This window comes from Miniopterus natalensis, chromosome 4, assembly GCF_054644295.1.
Source record: "Miniopterus natalensis isolate mMinNat1 chromosome 4, mMinNat1.hap1, whole genome shotgun sequence".
In the NCBI taxonomy this organism is placed as follows: Eukaryota; Metazoa; Chordata; class Mammalia; order Chiroptera; family Miniopteridae; genus Miniopterus; species Miniopterus natalensis.
Genome location: NC_142084.1, coordinates 96,931,976 through 96,949,200, shown reverse-complemented (window position 1 = coordinate 96,949,200; position 17,225 = coordinate 96,931,976). Strand labels below are relative to the sequence as shown.

The 17,225-nt window shown below is 55.5% G+C and overlaps 2 protein-coding genes across 4 annotated transcripts in view; one reads left to right on the top strand and one right to left on the bottom strand.

The window, feature by feature from the left end:
• The window catches only part of CYTH3 (cytohesin 3), a 103,011-nt gene extending 94,837 nt beyond the window's left edge, over positions 1 to 8,174 (top strand). For all 3 annotated transcript variants that reach the window (XM_087816999.1, XM_087816998.1, XM_087817000.1), the window contains exons 8-13: positions 275 to 423; positions 605 to 716; positions 5,553 to 5,629; positions 5,721 to 5,792; positions 5,885 to 6,039; positions 6,853 to 8,174. In XM_087816999.1, the coding sequence (XP_087673125.1) occupies positions 275 to 423; positions 605 to 716; positions 5,553 to 5,629; positions 5,721 to 5,792; positions 5,885 to 6,039; positions 6,853 to 6,925 (638 nt within the window). In that variant the 3' untranslated portion in view covers positions 6,926 to 8,174. The remainder of the gene's footprint in view (positions 1 to 274; positions 424 to 604; positions 717 to 5,552; positions 5,630 to 5,720; positions 5,793 to 5,884; positions 6,040 to 6,852) is intronic.
• A 1,801-nt stretch (positions 8,175 to 9,975) lies between these two features.
• Positions 9,976 to 17,225, bottom strand: part of USP42 (ubiquitin specific peptidase 42) — a 37,957-nt gene continuing 30,707 nt past the window's right edge. The window contains exons 15-18 of the mRNA XM_087816997.1: positions 15,274 to 16,758; positions 13,747 to 14,048; positions 11,929 to 11,971; positions 9,976 to 10,975 (exon numbers count right to left, since the gene is read on the bottom strand). Coding sequence (XP_087673123.1) covers positions 11,964 to 11,971; positions 13,747 to 14,048; positions 15,274 to 16,758 — 1,795 coding nt within the window. The 3' untranslated portion in view covers positions 9,976 to 10,975; positions 11,929 to 11,963. The remainder of the gene's footprint in view (positions 10,976 to 11,928; positions 11,972 to 13,746; positions 14,049 to 15,273; positions 16,759 to 17,225) is intronic.

The following is a 17,225-nucleotide window of genomic DNA, read 5'->3' as shown; positions in this document are numbered from 1 at the left end:
CTGCTCTGGGCCGGGCCGGGCCTGCCTGAGGCGCCGCCAGGCCTGCTCTCGGGCCCAGAAACCAGACCAGCCTCTCGGCTCCTGGCAGCTGAGCTCCCTGCGCTCGGACCCCCCAACCCCCCCGACCCCCCACCCTCTGACCCCCCCGACCCCCCCGCCCTCTGACCCCCCGACCCCTCCGCCCTCTGACCCCCCCCACCCTCTGAACCCCCCCGCCCTCTGACCCCCCCCGACCCCCCCGCCCTCTGACCCCCCCGCCCCGGGCCTCCTTCAGACACCTGCTACGTGCTGTCCTTCGCCATCATCATGCTCAACACCAGCCTGCACAACCACAACGTGCGGGATAAGCCCACGGCCGAGCGCTTCGTCACCATGAACCGCGGCATCAATGAGGGCGGGGACCTGCCCGAGGAGCTGCTGAGGGTGAGCTGCTCTGGGACCCCCGCTGCTCCCTCTGCTTGACCTCGACTGGGGGGGGGGGTCTCGTCTGTTGTGAAGCATCTTCAGTGTGTCCCGCCAAGCTGGCCGCTGACTCTGCCCTCGGGCTGGCCGGCGGGGAGGACCTGCCCCCCTCCGCTGAGCCGAGCATGCTGCTTCCTCGCAGAACTTGTACGAGAGCATCAAGAACGAGCCGTTCAAGATCCCGGAGGATGATGGCAACGACCTGACACACACGTTCTTCAACCCCGACCGCGAGGGCTGGCTCCTGAAGCTGGGTGAGTGGCGCCGGCGGGCGGGACACTCCCGGCCCTCAGCCCCCAGCCGCTCCCGCCAGTGCCTTCGCGAGGCCCGAGCAGATGCAGAAACGTTAAAAAGAGGCCGTTAGGCGAAGGCTGGGCTGGGTAGCTGGCTGCACGCCCCAGACTCGACGGCCATGGCTTTGAGTCACACCCCGTCCGAAGGAGGCCGACGGTCAGTGTCCACCACACACAGTGACGGCCGGGCTGCACGAACATCCCAGAACACCGCTCGCTCAGTGTCCAGACAGCCCAGCTTCCTGTGCGAGGAGCAGGCGCCTCTGCCTCCAGGAGCCGCGTGCCTCCCCGTGGTGTGGTGTGGCTGGTTTCCGACGCGTGGTTTAAATGTGCCTTCTTGTTTTCCTTCTGCCTGTGGCTCCCACCTTTCTGTTCTGTGACGGGCTGTCCCTGCTTGTTCTGCGTTAGGAGGTACGTACCCAATGGCTCCCGCCCTTCCCCAGCTGCTCATCCCTCTCTCGTCTCTCGCCCGTGGTGTGTGTGAAGCTCCAGTTTGTGGCTGCCATTCATCTGACCCATGTGGCCTTGGACTTGCTGGTGGATGTGACAGCCACGCCTGGGCTGGGCAGCAGCGGCCTGGCCCAAAGCGCATGGGGATGCCTGTGGGACGAGCCCGCCCGTCCTTCCCAGGCCTGAGCAGCAGCAGCAGGGCTCGGGCAGCTCCATTCCCGCCATCACCTCCCGTCATACTAACCCAGCGCAGTGCATGTCTGCACCTCCGGGGAGAGTCTGGATCATTTGAACGGCTTCCTAACCATTGACAAAGAAGTAGAATGGCTGTTCCATGTCCTGGGCAGTCTTAGGAATTACTAGGGTTTTTGCCTGGGGGATGGGCTGGGGTTTCCGCCTCACTGTGACGTTAGAGCCCGTGACAGCCGCGTATCGTTCACACTCTCTGAGAACAGGTGGTGAGATCCCGAAGCTCATGAGAATTCTGGGGATTGACTGACTTACCTACTTAACCTCACCTGAGGATATACTTACTGATTTTAGGGGGAGAGAGCAAGAAAGACGACATTGTGAGAGAGAAACATTGATTGTTTGCCTCCTGTACTTTCCTGGACCAGGAATCAAACCCACAGCCTTTTGGTGTACAGGACAACACTCCAACTAACTGAGCCACCCGGCCAGGGCATGGCTTTGTTTTTAATCGGGGGAGAAGACACAGGCAAGGGGACAGTGTGGCAGGCTTGGGGAGCAGGCTGCTGGTCCGCTGTTCTGACTTGGGGTCTTGCTCTCACTCTTCTTGGGCTCTGTCAAAGTTTGGAGAGTTCAGGATCTTTGCCTGAAAACCCAGAACTGTAGCCTTGCCCTTGAGTGACCTTCGAGATGCACCCGACCTTTAGACCGCGTTAGGCTTGGGGTCCTGAGGGACGCGCCCAAACACCAGCATTGCGCTTGGGCCCTCCCCTTCCTGCCTGGCCAGCAAGTGTCCCTCGAGGGACAGTGACACTGCGCGCCTGCCTGGCAGCGAGTGTGGCCGAGTGCCAGCAGGGACATAGCTGCCCCTGGAGATGACAAAAGGAATAAAATTAAGGCACAACAGGGCCTGTTTTCCAACCTCTTCTCTAGTCGAGCAGATAAGCAGCCAGGATGACAGTGCTCAGCGGGGTTGTGGGAGCTGTGGAACACGGGGACACTAGGGGCCTGATGCAGTGGCTGGGTGTGGCCTCAGCACAGGGACACTGGGTGGGCTTCTCCCACGCTCCCGCCACCACTGCGTTCAGGTGTCTGTGTGGAGACGTCGAGGCTTCCACACAGAAGCCACAACTCTAGCGATGGTGGTGCTATCCAAACCTTGAGCCTGCAGGCTAGGTGACAGCCGGAGCTGCCGTCCTCGAGGCCCCGCAGCCTCCCCACTCTCTGCGGAGCTGTTGCTGTCCAGAGAGCAGGCGTCCCAGCAGCAGGCAGGCTGGTCTCTCCAGAGCCCCCGCCTTGCTGGCCACACCCACCCGACGCTTCTGGCCATTAGGGACAGCTGGTGGGTGGTGGTATCTGGGGGCCGAGGGGGCGGTCAGCCAGCCAGAAGCCAGTGCTAAGCTAAGTCAGGCCGGCCTGGGGTGGGCCCAGAGGCAGGCAGACGGGGTGGGCACGTGTGTTCTCCCTGCTCTCACTCAGGTAGGACCCTTGCTTAGCTGTTCCTCACCCTACGTGGAGCCGTAGAACAGGCTGCCTTTCAAAGGCCCAGATGCTTAGAACCAGCAGCGTCAACTGTTGCTTCATGATTGTCAAGTAAATGCCTCCTAGTATCCTGGTTTTGAGAATGAACCAGTTGATAAGAACAGGAATGTGGGTTAGAGTTGACCTGTCACACAGAGAAAAGTACATGTTGCAGGGGTGTGTGTGCACATGTTGTGCCTGCGTATGTGTTGGGGGGTGGGAGTAGGGGGGTGTCCATCCATCTCCTGCAGCTCAGCCAGAAATATGCTTGAGCAGAGCACATCGGTCCAAGTTCTGCTCAGCCCCAGCCCCTGCTGTACCTGCCTGCATAGCTAAAAGGCTGCCCGGGGCTGCGCTTCAGGGCCAACCCAGATGCCACACATCAATCTAGGTGTCCACAGCCGCCAGCTCCCTCGGCCTTAAGAACTTGTCCAGAGATGGGGCTCCCCCCACATGCACTGAACTCGGGAGCAAGGGGCAGGAGCCCGGGTGCAAGGAACTGAGAGGCCTTGCTGGCAGACCTGCTTCCCCTGGCAGCTGGTGATGAATGCAGGGCCGGTGGTGGGCAAAGGCCTGCGGGCGAGCAGAACACCAGGACAGCCATCTAACATTCCAGTGTCAAGAGCATGGAGGAGGGCAGGCACAGGACAGATGGACAGGCACTGGGCAGACAGCGTGGGGCTCCTGGGACAGTTCTCTAAGAACGTGCTTGTGGGGCTCAGCAAAAGGGAGGTTCTGCGAGGAGCTTTGAGGTTCCGGTGAGGGGAACCGGAGGCCCTGGAGGCCGTCTCGGGGGTTTGGGGCTTCAGGCATTGATACAGGATCAGTTTATTTTTTAACAGGACAGCTCTGGCTGCTGTTTGGGGGCCAGTGGTGGGATGGGCCCCAGGGGCAGGAGAGTGGCCGCCTGGCCCAGGGCCAGTGCAGATGGAGAAAGGCCCTCAGCAATTTAGGGCTCAGGGTTGTGCCTAGGAGAACTGGTGCTGTGCCCTGGCCTGAAGGACTTTGAGTTGAGGCAGAGCTGCCCCGACGATCTCCTGGGACCCCTCTGTGTAAAGTTGGACCGTGGGGGGTGGGGAACAAGGCCTGAGCTGAGACCAGGGCTGCAGGTGCACAGGTCTGCTGCTCCTTGTGTTCATGAAAGGGACCAATAAGAGGCCACACCCGCAGGGAGGCAGAGGCCGCCAGTGGGGCGCTGAGTGGCCTGAGGAGGCTGCGTGCAGGAGTCTGGGGAACGGGAGCCCCGCCCAGGGTCAGAGGATATTGGGGGAGGTCCTGTGGCTCTGGACTGAGCAGCAGCTCGAGCAAAGGCCCTGGAGCACAGATGCGGGAGCTGGGGGTAGGCTTGAGGTCTGAGGTCCTTGGAGGGGGCAGCAGGAATCTTGGGTCAGCATGTGGTCAGACCCTTTGGACAGGGACTGGTAATGGGGAGGGGAGTGGGGCAGAGCCTGTCAGGGAGTAGGGGACACCCAGCCGGACCTTCCTGCACAGTGGCCTAGGCTCCCTCCTCAAGGCCTGCAGCCTGGCCTCAGGAGGACAGGTGGTCTGACTCATGAGGCAGCTGTGAGGGGTCCCAGAGGGGTCTCCAGGGGTCTGTCCACTGACACCAAATTCCAACAGTCGGGGCTCCCTCCCTCCCGAAGCTGTCTCCCCCGACCGGACCTCTGCAAACATCAGAGGCCAGGGAGCCCTCGGGCCTCAGCCCTAGGATGACCTGGGTGCTAGCAAGTGTCCCCCCTTGTCCCCTGTGACATGCACGGCCTCTGTACAGATGGCAGTCGCCCGCTGACATGTATGCTGTAGAGAATAGTGGGCCAGCTCACCCCGAATGTCACCGTTGTCACCATGGGAGTTATGGATCAGGAAGAGCCTCTTCCTACCTGTGCCCGTGTGTCCCTCCAGTTCATTCCCAAGCCTGTGTTTTCCTCTTGTTTTGTAAACTTTGTCTGAAGCAGGGGCTAGAATTTGAAGTCAGTTAGTCTCAGCTGAGTATTTACGGGTAAAAGACTTTCTTTCCTGTACTGAAGAGAGTAGATACAGATGAACTGTGTGCGCGTGTGTGTTTACATGTGTGTCCCAGATCTTGTTAAGAGATTAATTCAATCTAATAATTCCCTGGGCCAGGGAGTAATTGATTTTGATGGATCCCAGGGCCGCCCAGAGTGCTCAGTAATGTGATCAGGGCCCTGACGTAATGGGATTAGGTCCTGGACAGACAGGCGGCACTGACTCCATCCGGCTGTCATTTCCACGTGGGGAAATTAAGCCCATTCATCATGACTAACTTTTCTAGGGGGCACGATGGGGAAGCGATTGAGGTGTGGGTGCCCCAGGTGGCTGAGAGGGAGGCGCAGGCCCGGGTGGGGGTGCATGCGGGTCCTAGCAGAGCGCCATGCCACGTGTCCACTAGTCGCCAGGTGGGCAAGAGCGGCCCGAATGGCCCAGGCCACACAGCTCGTCCGGGACCTGGCTGCGTGCTGGGTGGACAGTTGGGCATTTTCATGAGGGAGGAAACTTAAAGCCAAGCTCGGCTCCTGGTGGCCTGAGAACAGTGATTTGTCCAGGTCCGGGCCCCGCCCTGTGGGCCCAGGCTCCCGCCTGCACTGGCTCTCACTCACGTGGTCCTTCTGCCTCCAGGGGGGCGCGTGAAGACCTGGAAACGGCGGTGGTTCATCCTGACCGACAACTGCCTCTATTACTTCGAATATACGACGGTAAGTGAGGGCGGTCGCCTGGTCCCCTCGGTGTCAGGGGCCCCTCGGGCAGCGGCTGGCTTGAGGCTGGCTGTGCTCTCTTCTCTCGCAGGACAAGGAGCCCAGGGGGATCATCCCACTGGAGAACCTTAGCATCAGGGAGGTGGAAGACCCACGGAAACCCGTAAGCTGCCTTTCTCTTCCCAGCTCAGGGACTCCCGCGCTGTGCCCCCCCCCCCCCCGGCCCTCGCTGACGGCCCTCTCTGTCCCCACCAGAACTGTTTCGAGCTGTATAACCCAAGCCACAAAGGGCAGGTCATCAAGGCCTGTAAGACGGAGGCTGACGGCCGCGTGGTGGAGGGCAACCACGTGGTGTACCGCATCTCGGCGCCCAGCCCCGAGGAGAAGGAGGAGTGGATGAAGTCCATCAGGTGAGGCCCGGCACCCGCATGCTTACTGGTGACGCCCTTCGGCAGCCACCCTCAGGGAACTGAACAGATGCAGGTTTATTACTTAGAAGACGTGGAAATCACACAGCCCGCGTGGGCCGCGCAGCCTCGGGGAGGGGGGCGTGGGCGGTGTGCCCTCGGGCCTGGTTCCTGCTTTTATTGGGGGAGCCTAGGGTTTTGAGGGCTTGCTTTTTTTTTTAAATCCGCACCCGAGGATATTTTGTCCATCGGTTTTCAGCGAGGGAGGGAGGGAGGGAGAGAAACATCGACCGTTTGCTTCCTGCACGAGCCCCGACCGGGGCCGGGAACCGAGCCTGGAACCGAGGTACGTGCCCTTGTCTGGAATCGAACCCTGGACCCTTCAGTCCACAGAACAACTCTCTAACCACTGAGCCAAACTGGCCAGGGCTAAGGGCGCGCTCTTTATTGGTTAACGTAAAGCTCTCGTAAGAGGAGGGGTTGAAAGCGCAGGAAGGGAAAATGAACAAGTCGCCTGAAAGGTCACCTGTCGAAATCGTGATCCCTGAAGCCGAGGAGCAGGGGGGTGGCCTGGCTATGTGTCTGAGGCGTTCACGGAGGCGGCCGGACTTGCCTCTTGTGTTGTGAATCAGGGCCCAGGTGCTGGGGCTCTGGGTCCGCTTCTTTCCCACAGTGAAGTCGGAGAGTGTGTGTGTGCACGCGTGTGCGCGTCTGCCGCGTGCACCTCCAACGCTCGGAGGTCGCCTCTGTCCTGGTCGGGGGCTTGCCGGTGCTGCGGGCGGGCGTGCTGAGCGCGCCATGTCCGTCTCTCTACAGAGCCAGCATCAGCAGGGACCCCTTCTACGACATGCTGGCCGCGCGGAAAAGGAGGGTCGCCAATAAGAAGTAGCTTTCCTGCCCAAACAGGTAAAAGTAAAAACTGAAACCCCACGCAGAAAGTGACCGGGCGGCCTCCCCACGACTCCCTGGACCCCGGGCGGCCTTTTCCAGAGGCAGCCCAGGACGCGGCGCCTCAGTGCCAACGCGCTCCCGTGGCCTCGAGGGTGCCACGGGTTCTCCGAAGCCTCTGTGCCGTGTCTGGTGAGCGACGCCGGGCGTTTCCCTCCCGCCAGCCCTCCCGGGCCTCAGCAGCCCGTGCCCACAGATGTCCTCCCCGCGGTTCCAAGTGGCAGCGGCACCTGGGAGTTCAGCTGCGACAATCTGTGCAGTGGACTTGGGCGAGGCCTGTCCACGGTACCTCGCTTGTAGCAGTCGCCACACGTGCTCATTCGTGGCGGTGTTCGCTGTTCTAGAAGCCTCTGTCTTATATCAAAACAGGAAGGAAAAGCTACTGCTTTTTTATTCAGATTTTTTTCTCAGATATATAGGATTATAGCTTTTATATGCCTTTTTATATTCTGAAATTATAATGAAAGATACTTACTTTCTAATAGTAGTATTTTTAGAATGGCAGCTATAAATCTAACTCCTGACACAAGTATATACTGTGCACTGAGAAGTTACACAGACACTATATATGCAGCGGCCGGGGGCGGGGGTTGTGTGGGGACTTGTCACTCCGAGTGCCACCACTCTGCGGGTGCCCTCGTCCCTCCTGGGGCAGGGAGGTGACCGTGTCCTTGAGGACCTCGAACACGGCAGGGCTTCAGGTGTCCGATTCCCCTGGAACCTCTCAGCCCAGACTTGGTGGCCCCACAGAAACTTTCTAAAAGGGCCAGTTGTTAAAATCTGTGGTTGGGGGCACTAGTCCCGTAACTGCTGAGCCCCAGCACAGATGTGTACGTGTTGTTCTGAATGAAAACACCACCGTCGGACTGTTTTTGACCCCCACAAGCAGCAGTTTCATGCGGTGCAACAGAATGCATGGGTCAGGCCAGCTTGTGACCACCGACTTCGCTATTCTAAACCTTTGGGCAAATGGCTGGTTGGGTGTATCACTGCTCTGCTCACTGACCAAATTTCTTAATATAACAGGACTGCGTGCAGGTAACTAGAGCTCATCTCATCCCGTGTTTCCAGAGCTTCAGTCTCCCATTAGGCGGGGAGGGGAGCGAGCTGCGGGATGATGTGTGGCACTTAGGCTTCCTATAGTTTAAACCCCATGTACTCCCTGGTGGTGGAACTTGTGAAGGCCGGTGATCAGGTGGTCAGGCTGCTGTCGGGATAAGTTATCGGGCTCCCAGCACATCCCGACTGGACCGTGGTGCGCAGGTGGGCGGGGCTGGAGGCCACGTGCTGGGACGCCTCTGGTTCTCCGGTGACACATGCCTTTATCTGTCTTGGGGGTTGTATGTCCATGGCCAGGATGGCCTTGCCCACCTGGGCTGTCCTGGCAGTGGGTCCCTGACCCCACAGGAGCCCCTCTCCCTGTCCCGTCTGCATAGTCACGCCCTGAACTTGCACACCCTTTAGAGGTCCTTCCTCCTGTGTAAAGTCCAAGTCCAGGAAGGAGAACCTCAGACTGACCTATGCACTTACGTGGAGATGCCAACGGCAGAAGGTACTTCCTGTGAGTTCCTTGCTGAGACTTGGTGGCTCTGGGCCCCCGGCCTCGGAGCTGCCGACCTTGTAGCTTTAAGTCACACGAGACTGCAAAGGGTCTGAGCCCAAGACCCGCCAGCACGCAGCAAACTGGTTTTTCTGGCTTGTTCCCGAGCTCTTAGGCTTTGTTACTGTACCGATACCTCAGATTCGAAGCTTTAGTTTTGAGAAAGGCAAGTCATCGTTCTCGAGATGCCCGACCGCTCCCTATGCAACTCTGGCCTCCGCCTTCCGTGAACAGAGTCGCTGCCCCGCCCAGCAGCCAAACACCGCGACCCCTCAGGCTGGCTCCGGGCCCAGGACTGCCTGCCAGCGACATCAGTATTTCCCCGTGGACACTGTCCTTTCACCCAGGTAGGAGCCTGCGGGTGCAGGGCTGCCTGCCTTCCGGGCCGGGCCTCAGGGGGGTGGGAGAAGGGGACCTAAGGAGGCCCGGGCAGGATGTTTCTCTGGCCCTTTCCCAGGAAGGCGCAGAGAGCCATGGTGCTCAGCCTGTGTCCTTGCCGCCAGTGTCACGCCAGTGTCACCTAACTCCAGGTTTCCTTGTGACAGTATTAACCTAACAGGCATGTAGCCGTCACCCCACTGAGCCCTCAGGCAGGCCTGGTGCCTGGATCTGTTTGATGGTGTCCCTCCTCCTGCCCCATCTGTGCTCAGTGCTGAATTATCCCTACTCTGGCCAAAGACACGCTCCCCCCAAGACAAAGGTGGGGGGGCACGCTGGGCGGGAGCAGGAGCTCCGCAGCCCCCAGGCCTCGGTTAGCAGGGAGGCTTAGCTGGTCGACCCTGAACTCGGACAAGCAGGCGTCCTCAGGGTCACGGAACACTTTTGAGCAGTTTAATGTGGTACCAAACAGTCCAAATAGAAGCTCTTCATAGATGAAGCAATGCCTGTTTTTAACGTTGACATGCATATACCTACACAGATGTGCTTTGCTAAAAAGTTAGGTCTCTTTAGAAGCCACATGTGATTCCTTGTTTTTTCTTGGAAGACATTTCTACTTACAGTAAATGTGGTTAGTATGTAAATAATGTACATACATGTTGCCTTCTGGAGTGTTTCATTCAGTGTACATACGCTCACAACTTGCATGAAGAAATACACCACATTGATGTTTTGTTGTAAAGTAAATAGTAAAATTGGATGGTGTGTGGCTGTCAAATTGCAAATACGGTGTTCACTAAATAAACCCGAAATGCGTTGTTACAAGACTGCCTAAGACTTGGTTCTTTAAAATAGATTCCCGGGTCCAGCAACCCCCTCACCACCCGTCTGCACCCCAGGCCCGGCCCCGCAGTTTGCACTTTGGTGGTTTTCCAAAAACGAAGGCAACAGGAAGTCATGCGACACGTCTCTAAGCACGTGGGGCAGACAGCAGTAAAAAAGACACACAAATGTTTAATTTGCTGCCATTTATATACTATATAAATTTTACATGCTGTATATTTACAGTGGGGCAAGTGCTTTTTAATCTTTAAAAAAACAAAGATCAAACTTTAGACATCTCTGAACAACACAAACTGTATAAACCATACAGATTATTCAGATACAAACTGTATTAAATACAGTTTTCCCCACTCCGTCTCCTGATGCAGGACCAGTGAATTATAAGTGTATCACAGTTTGATAGCATATCCATATTAAAAATAAAATCACAGTATGATTTTGTCTGTAACTAGAAACTTTTCAGGGACCAAGCTGACAACTCAGACTCCAATATCATAGTCAAGACAAGAGACACTGTATAAAAAGTGTTATGTAATAAAAAACGTACTGTAGGCTTTACAAATAATGTCTGGATTATACATTCATAATGTAAATACTCATCATAACCGGTAAGTTGATTGGAATAGCTCCACAAAGTTCAAAAACAGAACTTGTCTATAAAATACACCTTCAAATCTTGAATACAACTAAAATATGAAGCGAATTAGTTTCTAGTATCAGACATTACAGAAAACACTGCTCTCAAAGTCTGGTTGAGAGCTTGTGGGTCTTTAAATAAGTCTTTAAATTAAATATACACACTGTCAGTTGTTTGTACTGAGCAACCCCATGGTTCCCGGTTGGTCGGCACCGGGCCTTACTTGGAGGAGCATTACATGGAGCACGAGATCAACCTGAGTCTGTGGTTAAGCAGCATTGGAGATGTTCTAGTCCAGGGCGTTATTTTTAATGTGATTTATATACACGGTATTTTACAATGCTCAGCAGTTGTAGAAAGTGTTCGTCCATTTGGAATAAGGGTAATTAAGAAAAGGTAAAAACTAAAAAAAAAGTTCTCCATGGTAAAATCTGTACAGTATTTACTAAAGAAGCACCACGCAGATTTGAACAAAGTTATTTTCTATATAATTTAAGCTGGGTTGGGGATGGCTTCTGTTGAACATGTTGAATCTGAAAAACAAGAGGCAGGACGTTGGAACAAAGGGTCTCGTGCGCCCCGGGCGGGCCTCTCCTGGTCACATAGCTTATTCACGGGCTCTGCGCTAGCACGTCCCCAGGCCTCTGGGGAAGCTCGGCCTTTCTGGATAAAGGGACTGGGCAGCTCCAGACACAGGCAGAGGGTGGGAGCCTCAGCAAAGAGGGCGCCATCTGCTGGGCATGGGCTGTGCCCACCGAACCCCAACTGTGGCTAATCCATCTCAATCCTTAAATTCCCTTCCAGGGAAGACTTTAATTCCTTAATTCGGCTTAGGTCTTTCCCTTGAGGACACACTGATAAAGCATGTTAATTAACAGCAAATTAATCTTCTGCAGACACTTCACTTTGAAATTCGTTTATAAATCCCTCTTGCTGACAAGAAGTTCTACATTTGGGCAAAATTCCTCTGCGAGGGCGGGCACAAAACACGAACCCATCTCCCAAGGCCACTGAAAGGTCTAGCAGTCAAGGCATGGCACTGTCCAGGTTGTGATCTGCCCTAAAACACCCAGACCTCATTCAAATAAATCCTTTTCGTCTGAAATAGGGGTGGGGTCAGATGCCTCTGGTTTGTGGGTGCACTGGCCCCGGGGTGTGGGGAGGGATGGAGATTCCAGGGGCTCCTCCCAGGCCATGCGGTAGGTCTGGGCTGAGGAGACTGGATTCTCTATCTTTTGGAACGTTTACCATGACTGTCATTCATGATGCTTTAAATGCCCTCATTTCTTACAGTGAGAGGAGGAGAAGGGGAACAGAGTGACTGCCTGAGTTTAGGGACACAAGTGTCCCTAGCCAGGATCCTGAGGAAGGGGGTCAGCTGCAGCTGAAGGAGCCCCCTGTGCCTGCCCCCTCAACCCATGTCCTCAACTCTATGTCCCACGGTGCTTGTAGAGACAGTGATGGAGACAGACAGGAAGCAGCTTACCGTAACTAGTGAACTCCTCGCTGGAGGCCAAGTTCTCAGTCACCTAGAACAAGCAAAGGTTAAGAGACAGTTTAATGGTCACAGACGTGGCCGTGCTGGCTGCGCAGCAAGTGATCACACTGCCAGTTCGCAGCAGTTCCCAGTTGCTGCCTAAACGAATGCTTTGAGGACAAGCAGGTGTGCTGTCAGCGAGCCGTTTCTCCCGCGTGTTACTGAAAACCAGAGTCATGGGGACAAGCCGTGAAAGCCATGCACCTGGGGAAATGGTTCTGTCAGCCACCAAGCTGACCAGCCTTTTAATATGAGGAAAGTACAGATCTCAGACCAGAGGAAGCGGGGGGTTAATGAGCCAGAGACTGAGTCTGAGAGACAGGCAAGTGTCAGGACATGTGTCAGGCAATGGTTGACAGGGATGCTTGTCGTGGAAGGCCAGGACAGGCACCCAGGCTCCTCAGCCTGCTCAGAGTGGAAGTACTGGGTCGGGGACAGGACCACTGTGCAACACAAGCCTTACTGCAGCCCCTGGACACAGCAGAGCTACCACATGCCAACCAGGGAGGGGGCGCTCAGCCTGCCTGCCCTCCAGAGCTGCCTGTGGGCGGCTCTCTGGGCCAGATGAGGAGGAACCTGGCAACCACGTGGAATGCCCTGGGACCCCGTGCACAACAGCCCCTCACTGAGCAGAGGGGAGAAGGCGCTTAATCTTCACAAGCCCTGTCCCCAAGTCACTAACATGTTCTTGGGAAACCAATCTGGAAATACATTGATTTCTTAAACAGCAAATACCACTTCAGTTCCACTTTCTTGCTGCCGTGGGCGCCAGAGTCCCCACAGCACTCGCACTCACCCTCCATGCCTTACAGTCTGTCCCCTCCCAGCCAACACCATGACCCCTCCCTCAGTCAACAATCTCAGGCTGCCCCTCCAACACAGGGCAGCTCAGCCAAGGCCAGGACAGTCGAGAACCAAAAGGCCTCTGGGCAACCAAGGGGACAAAGCCACAGAGGTTCACTCTGTCCACAGCGGGGGTTGGCAAACCTTCCCAGGGAAGGCAGGCCGTAAGGCTGGGCTGGGCCCCACTGCAACTCTACACACTGAAACTTCAATTTCATGGGAAATGAAATCTTTGGACTTTTTCAACCACTTGAGATGTTGAGGCCATTCTTAACTGGCCGATGCCTGCTCTGGTCCACTGCCCCTACATCACACCTCGCAAACTCAGTGCTGCTCCCTGGGGTGAAAGGTCACTGGAGATTAGAACGGGGGGGGGGGGCTTTAAGTGCAATTATTGATAGAAGGGACTACACAATTGATCACAAGGGGCAGAGCTGTGCAGAGCAAGCAAGACTCAGGAACCCAGAGTGACCCACTGTCAGGAGCCAGAGCCCCACAAGACAGTGCAACAGCTGACTGACATCCCTGTGACCCAAATCATCGAACTGTGACCTCTAGGTTATGCTCAGAATGCTAGAGTCTAAGGATTCAGGAGAAAAAGAATATTGAAAGTGGTTTAAAAACAAAGTTCTGGTCCTGCATGCAGCAAATATTCAATACCGGGAGCCCCAAATTCCAGGTGTCAGAGGTTCTGTGGGGCCCAGGTCCACGTGACTGGAGCTTTGCGTAAACGCTACACGGTCAGTGCTAGATACCCACATGGCACAGCATGCACTCATGGGGGAAGGGGCAGGGGGAGGAAGCCGGAGGGAGGGGCTCCCACTGAACCGCAACCTCATACCATTGGGTTTTCTTCCCAGGTGTTAATCACCTTTTCCAAAAACACCAGTTTCTGTATCTTTAATTCCAAGTATCTCCTCTTACCCTGGCCACATTCAGAGAGATGACACCTGTCATCCCTGCTTTCCATCCTTAAGCGTTTCGTTTTCTCACGGAAAGGTCCAACACCTTCCAGAGGCAGGCCATCGGTGAGGGGGAGGGCGCCGTCGGCTCTCCGGAAGAGGTCCACAGTCTCGGAGCTGGCGGCCTTAGCCAAGTGTGGCCCTAGGTCTTTCCCAGAGTCCTCGGGCCTCCGCGAATGCCGCCGCCGCTTCTTCTTCTTCTTTCTGTGCCGGTGGAGGTCGGTGTCCGAGCACGCAGCGGAGAGGTCCGAGTCCCGCTGATGCCTGCAGAAGGACAAGTCAGAGCTCGAACCACCCACACACACAGCCACCGGGAGAGCTGGTCCTTGGCTTCTATACCCGCACTGCAGACACTCATTCTGCAAATGCAGGTAAAATTCTTGTCTAACTCAACTGGCGTGGCTCAGCGGTTGAGAATCGACCTAGGATCCAGGAGATGGCGGTTCGATTCCCGGTCAAGGCACGGGCCTGTGTTGTGGGCTCAATCCTCAGCAGGGGGCGTGCAGGGGGCAGCCGATCAATGACTCTCATCATTGATGTTTCTCTCTCTCCCTCTCCTTCCTCTCTCTGAAATCGATAAAGACATACTTAAAAAAAAAGGCATTGTAACAATTTTTTTTAAGCACAGGGTCATAAATCCACCCAATTCCACCCCATCCCACCACTGTGTTTAGCTCTGCTTGGGAGCTGAGGTGATCGGTCAACTACCAGAGGAAGGAAAGAGCTACTTTTCCTGAAACCAGTGGCCAAGGGGAACTGTTTCTGCAGGTGTCTCGGCCGCATGGGAGGTGTCGGCGAGCTTTTCCTTTGGTAGCCACCATTTACCAATGACTGATGGCACCGTTTTCCCAAGGTTTCCATTTTAAGAGCTGTCAGCTGTATACAGTATAAAATGTATAAGTAACTGTTTGTGCTTATGTGTCTCATCAGGGGTAAGTCATTTCCAAGACACTCACTAACCAATTTAGCTTTTTAAAAATTCAAAAACGCATTTCCCAGATTTCAAATTGAGAAATGGAAACAGAAAAACAGACAAGGACAAAGGCAACAGAAGGCGTGTCTCAGATCCCCACTCAGGGCCTGCCGTTTCCTGCTCGCCCGGCAGGCAGGGAGCGCGAAGAAAACGTTACCAGGTACAACAATGTACGTACATCTGACACTAAGAACATAGCCCGACTGTGAGGTCAAAGGCCCCACACTGACACCTACAGAGCAGCCCACTGGCTCCTGGAGGCATAAAGCTGTCATCAAAACGGCAGTGTCTTGAAAATGAGGTGTTTGGGCCTCTTACGATATCGTGAAGCACAACAGCTTAAACGAGCAGAGCTGAATTTTAGAAATCTGTAAAAACAGTGAACTCTCAAAGCTCAGAGATGAGAGAGACAAATCAAACTCAGGACCACAACCCGGCCTCCTCGACACCAAGCCGGTGGGAAGAGCGCGAAGCTGAGGGCCCAGCGCCTCTCTGGCCACGAGGCCGCGCCCTCACCTGGCGTCTCGTTCTCGGCGTTTGTCTTTGGATTTCTTCTTCTTCTTGGACTTTTTGTGCCTCTTCACTCGAGGTTCTTCTAAAGGGCCCCTTGGTGAGCTCCTCCAGGCTTTCTTTTCTGCACACGTGTCGCTGTGTCCTATGCTATCGTACCTCCGTTTTCGTGACTTCACATTTTCATGGTCGTGGAAGCGATCGGCAAGGCGACAGCTGCTGCCTTCGGGTCCAAGTGCAATCTTGTCGCGGGCATACTTCTCGGGGTAGGGAGGCAGGGCGTGGGCTGGGCCTGCCCGGGGGCTGCTGAAGTGGTGCCGTTCCCTCTCTTTGGCCACCAGCTCATAGCCCTTTCTGCTTTTGTAACAGTCCTTGTATGGCCGGCCGCTGTGCTGGCTCACCCGGTCATAGTCTCGGTCACAGTCTCGGTCACCGTGCAGAGGCCTCCAGTCCCATGCCTCCCTGGCCGTGTACGGGACGTACCTGTCATGGTAATACCTGCACTTGTCCCACCTAGTTTTGTCTGGGTAGTACTTCTCCCGGCCCCAGGAGTGCTCACTTTCCGAGTGGTGGTACCTGCTCCAGTCCTGCTCGGACCCGCCTCTGCTCCGGGAGTGGTGGTGGTGCCTGGCCAGGCCTCGGTGCTGGCAGGGGTGGTGCGGGCCCCCACTGCAGTGTTCTGGTCGGCAGCGGGCCTGCAGGGCGTGCTCACGCGTGTAGGAGTGCCGCCTGCGGTGGTAATGGTCCTCCGTCTTGCTCCTGCTGTCCCGTGCGTGCTCCCCGCTGGAGGAGCGGTCTCTCCAGTTCCGATAATGGCCTCGGTCAACTTTCCGGAGGCTGCTGATTTTTTCCTTAACTGGAGAAGGACCCTGGACTTTTTGCCCAGCCTTATTTTCTTCACATCGCTCCCCAGGGCTTTGTTCGGGAGCCCCGCCGCCTTCTGAATGGTTCTCCGTGACTCTGTCCGACTGAGGAGAGGGTGGCCGGGTGGTAGGCGCCGCTGTGATTTTAGACGCGTCTTCCGCATCCGTGCACTTGTCTCGGCTGCTGTACACTGAGGGCTCCTGCTCACCGTCACCGTCACGACATGCTGAGGGACTCGGGCTCAACCTCCCTGCGGCTTCCACTGCTGCTGAGTCCCGGGGACTCTCCGTTAATGTCCCTGTCACATCCTGGGAGGCTTTACTCTCCTCCCCCATTAGAGTCCCAGGGTCACACGGTTCAGAAAGGTGATCGTCCCCAGCGGTGCTCTTGTTGGCATTACACAGATGGTTGATGCTGGGCAAAGACTCCTCGGGTTTTGCTGAACTGCTTTCAGAGACGACTTCTTTGGTAGATTTGATGCTGGGGTCCGAGAGCGGCAAAGCCTTCTTTAATTTGCTGCTAAGACTTGTGACTGTCTCCAGTTTCTCCCGTGAGTCAGGAGTGGGGCTGCCAGGCTCCAGTCCTGCCTCAGGATGCTCTGTCGGGCTTCCCTCTGTTCCAGTTACACTGCAGCCCGATCAAAACAAAGAAATAAGCAAATTAGTCTTTTGCCAGATTGCTTTATGGGTGTCTGTCACTGGCTCGTGGGGACAAACATGTCAAAACATTCACTTACTAATATTTTAGGCTTTTAATATATCTGATTGAAACCCAATAGTGAGCTTACCATTTTTGGAAACTTCAAATTTTCTCTTCCCCTCACTAAATAAAAACATAAAATTTTGTATCAAGCCTATCTCCTACCCCATTTTTTAGCAACAATAATTCTGTGGTTCTAGCTACTTCTGTTTCCAGGTAGACTTCTACTTCTCCTTAGTAACTAAGTCTGAACAATCCACCGGGTCAGATGACAAGGGAAGGCTCTGACTTTTCCTCTGGATCCCCTTCTACCTGCAGACAGAACCAGCAGTTCCTGGAATTACTCACAACCTGTGAGAACCACAGGCTTCAGTAAATGAACTCTGCCCTGGATC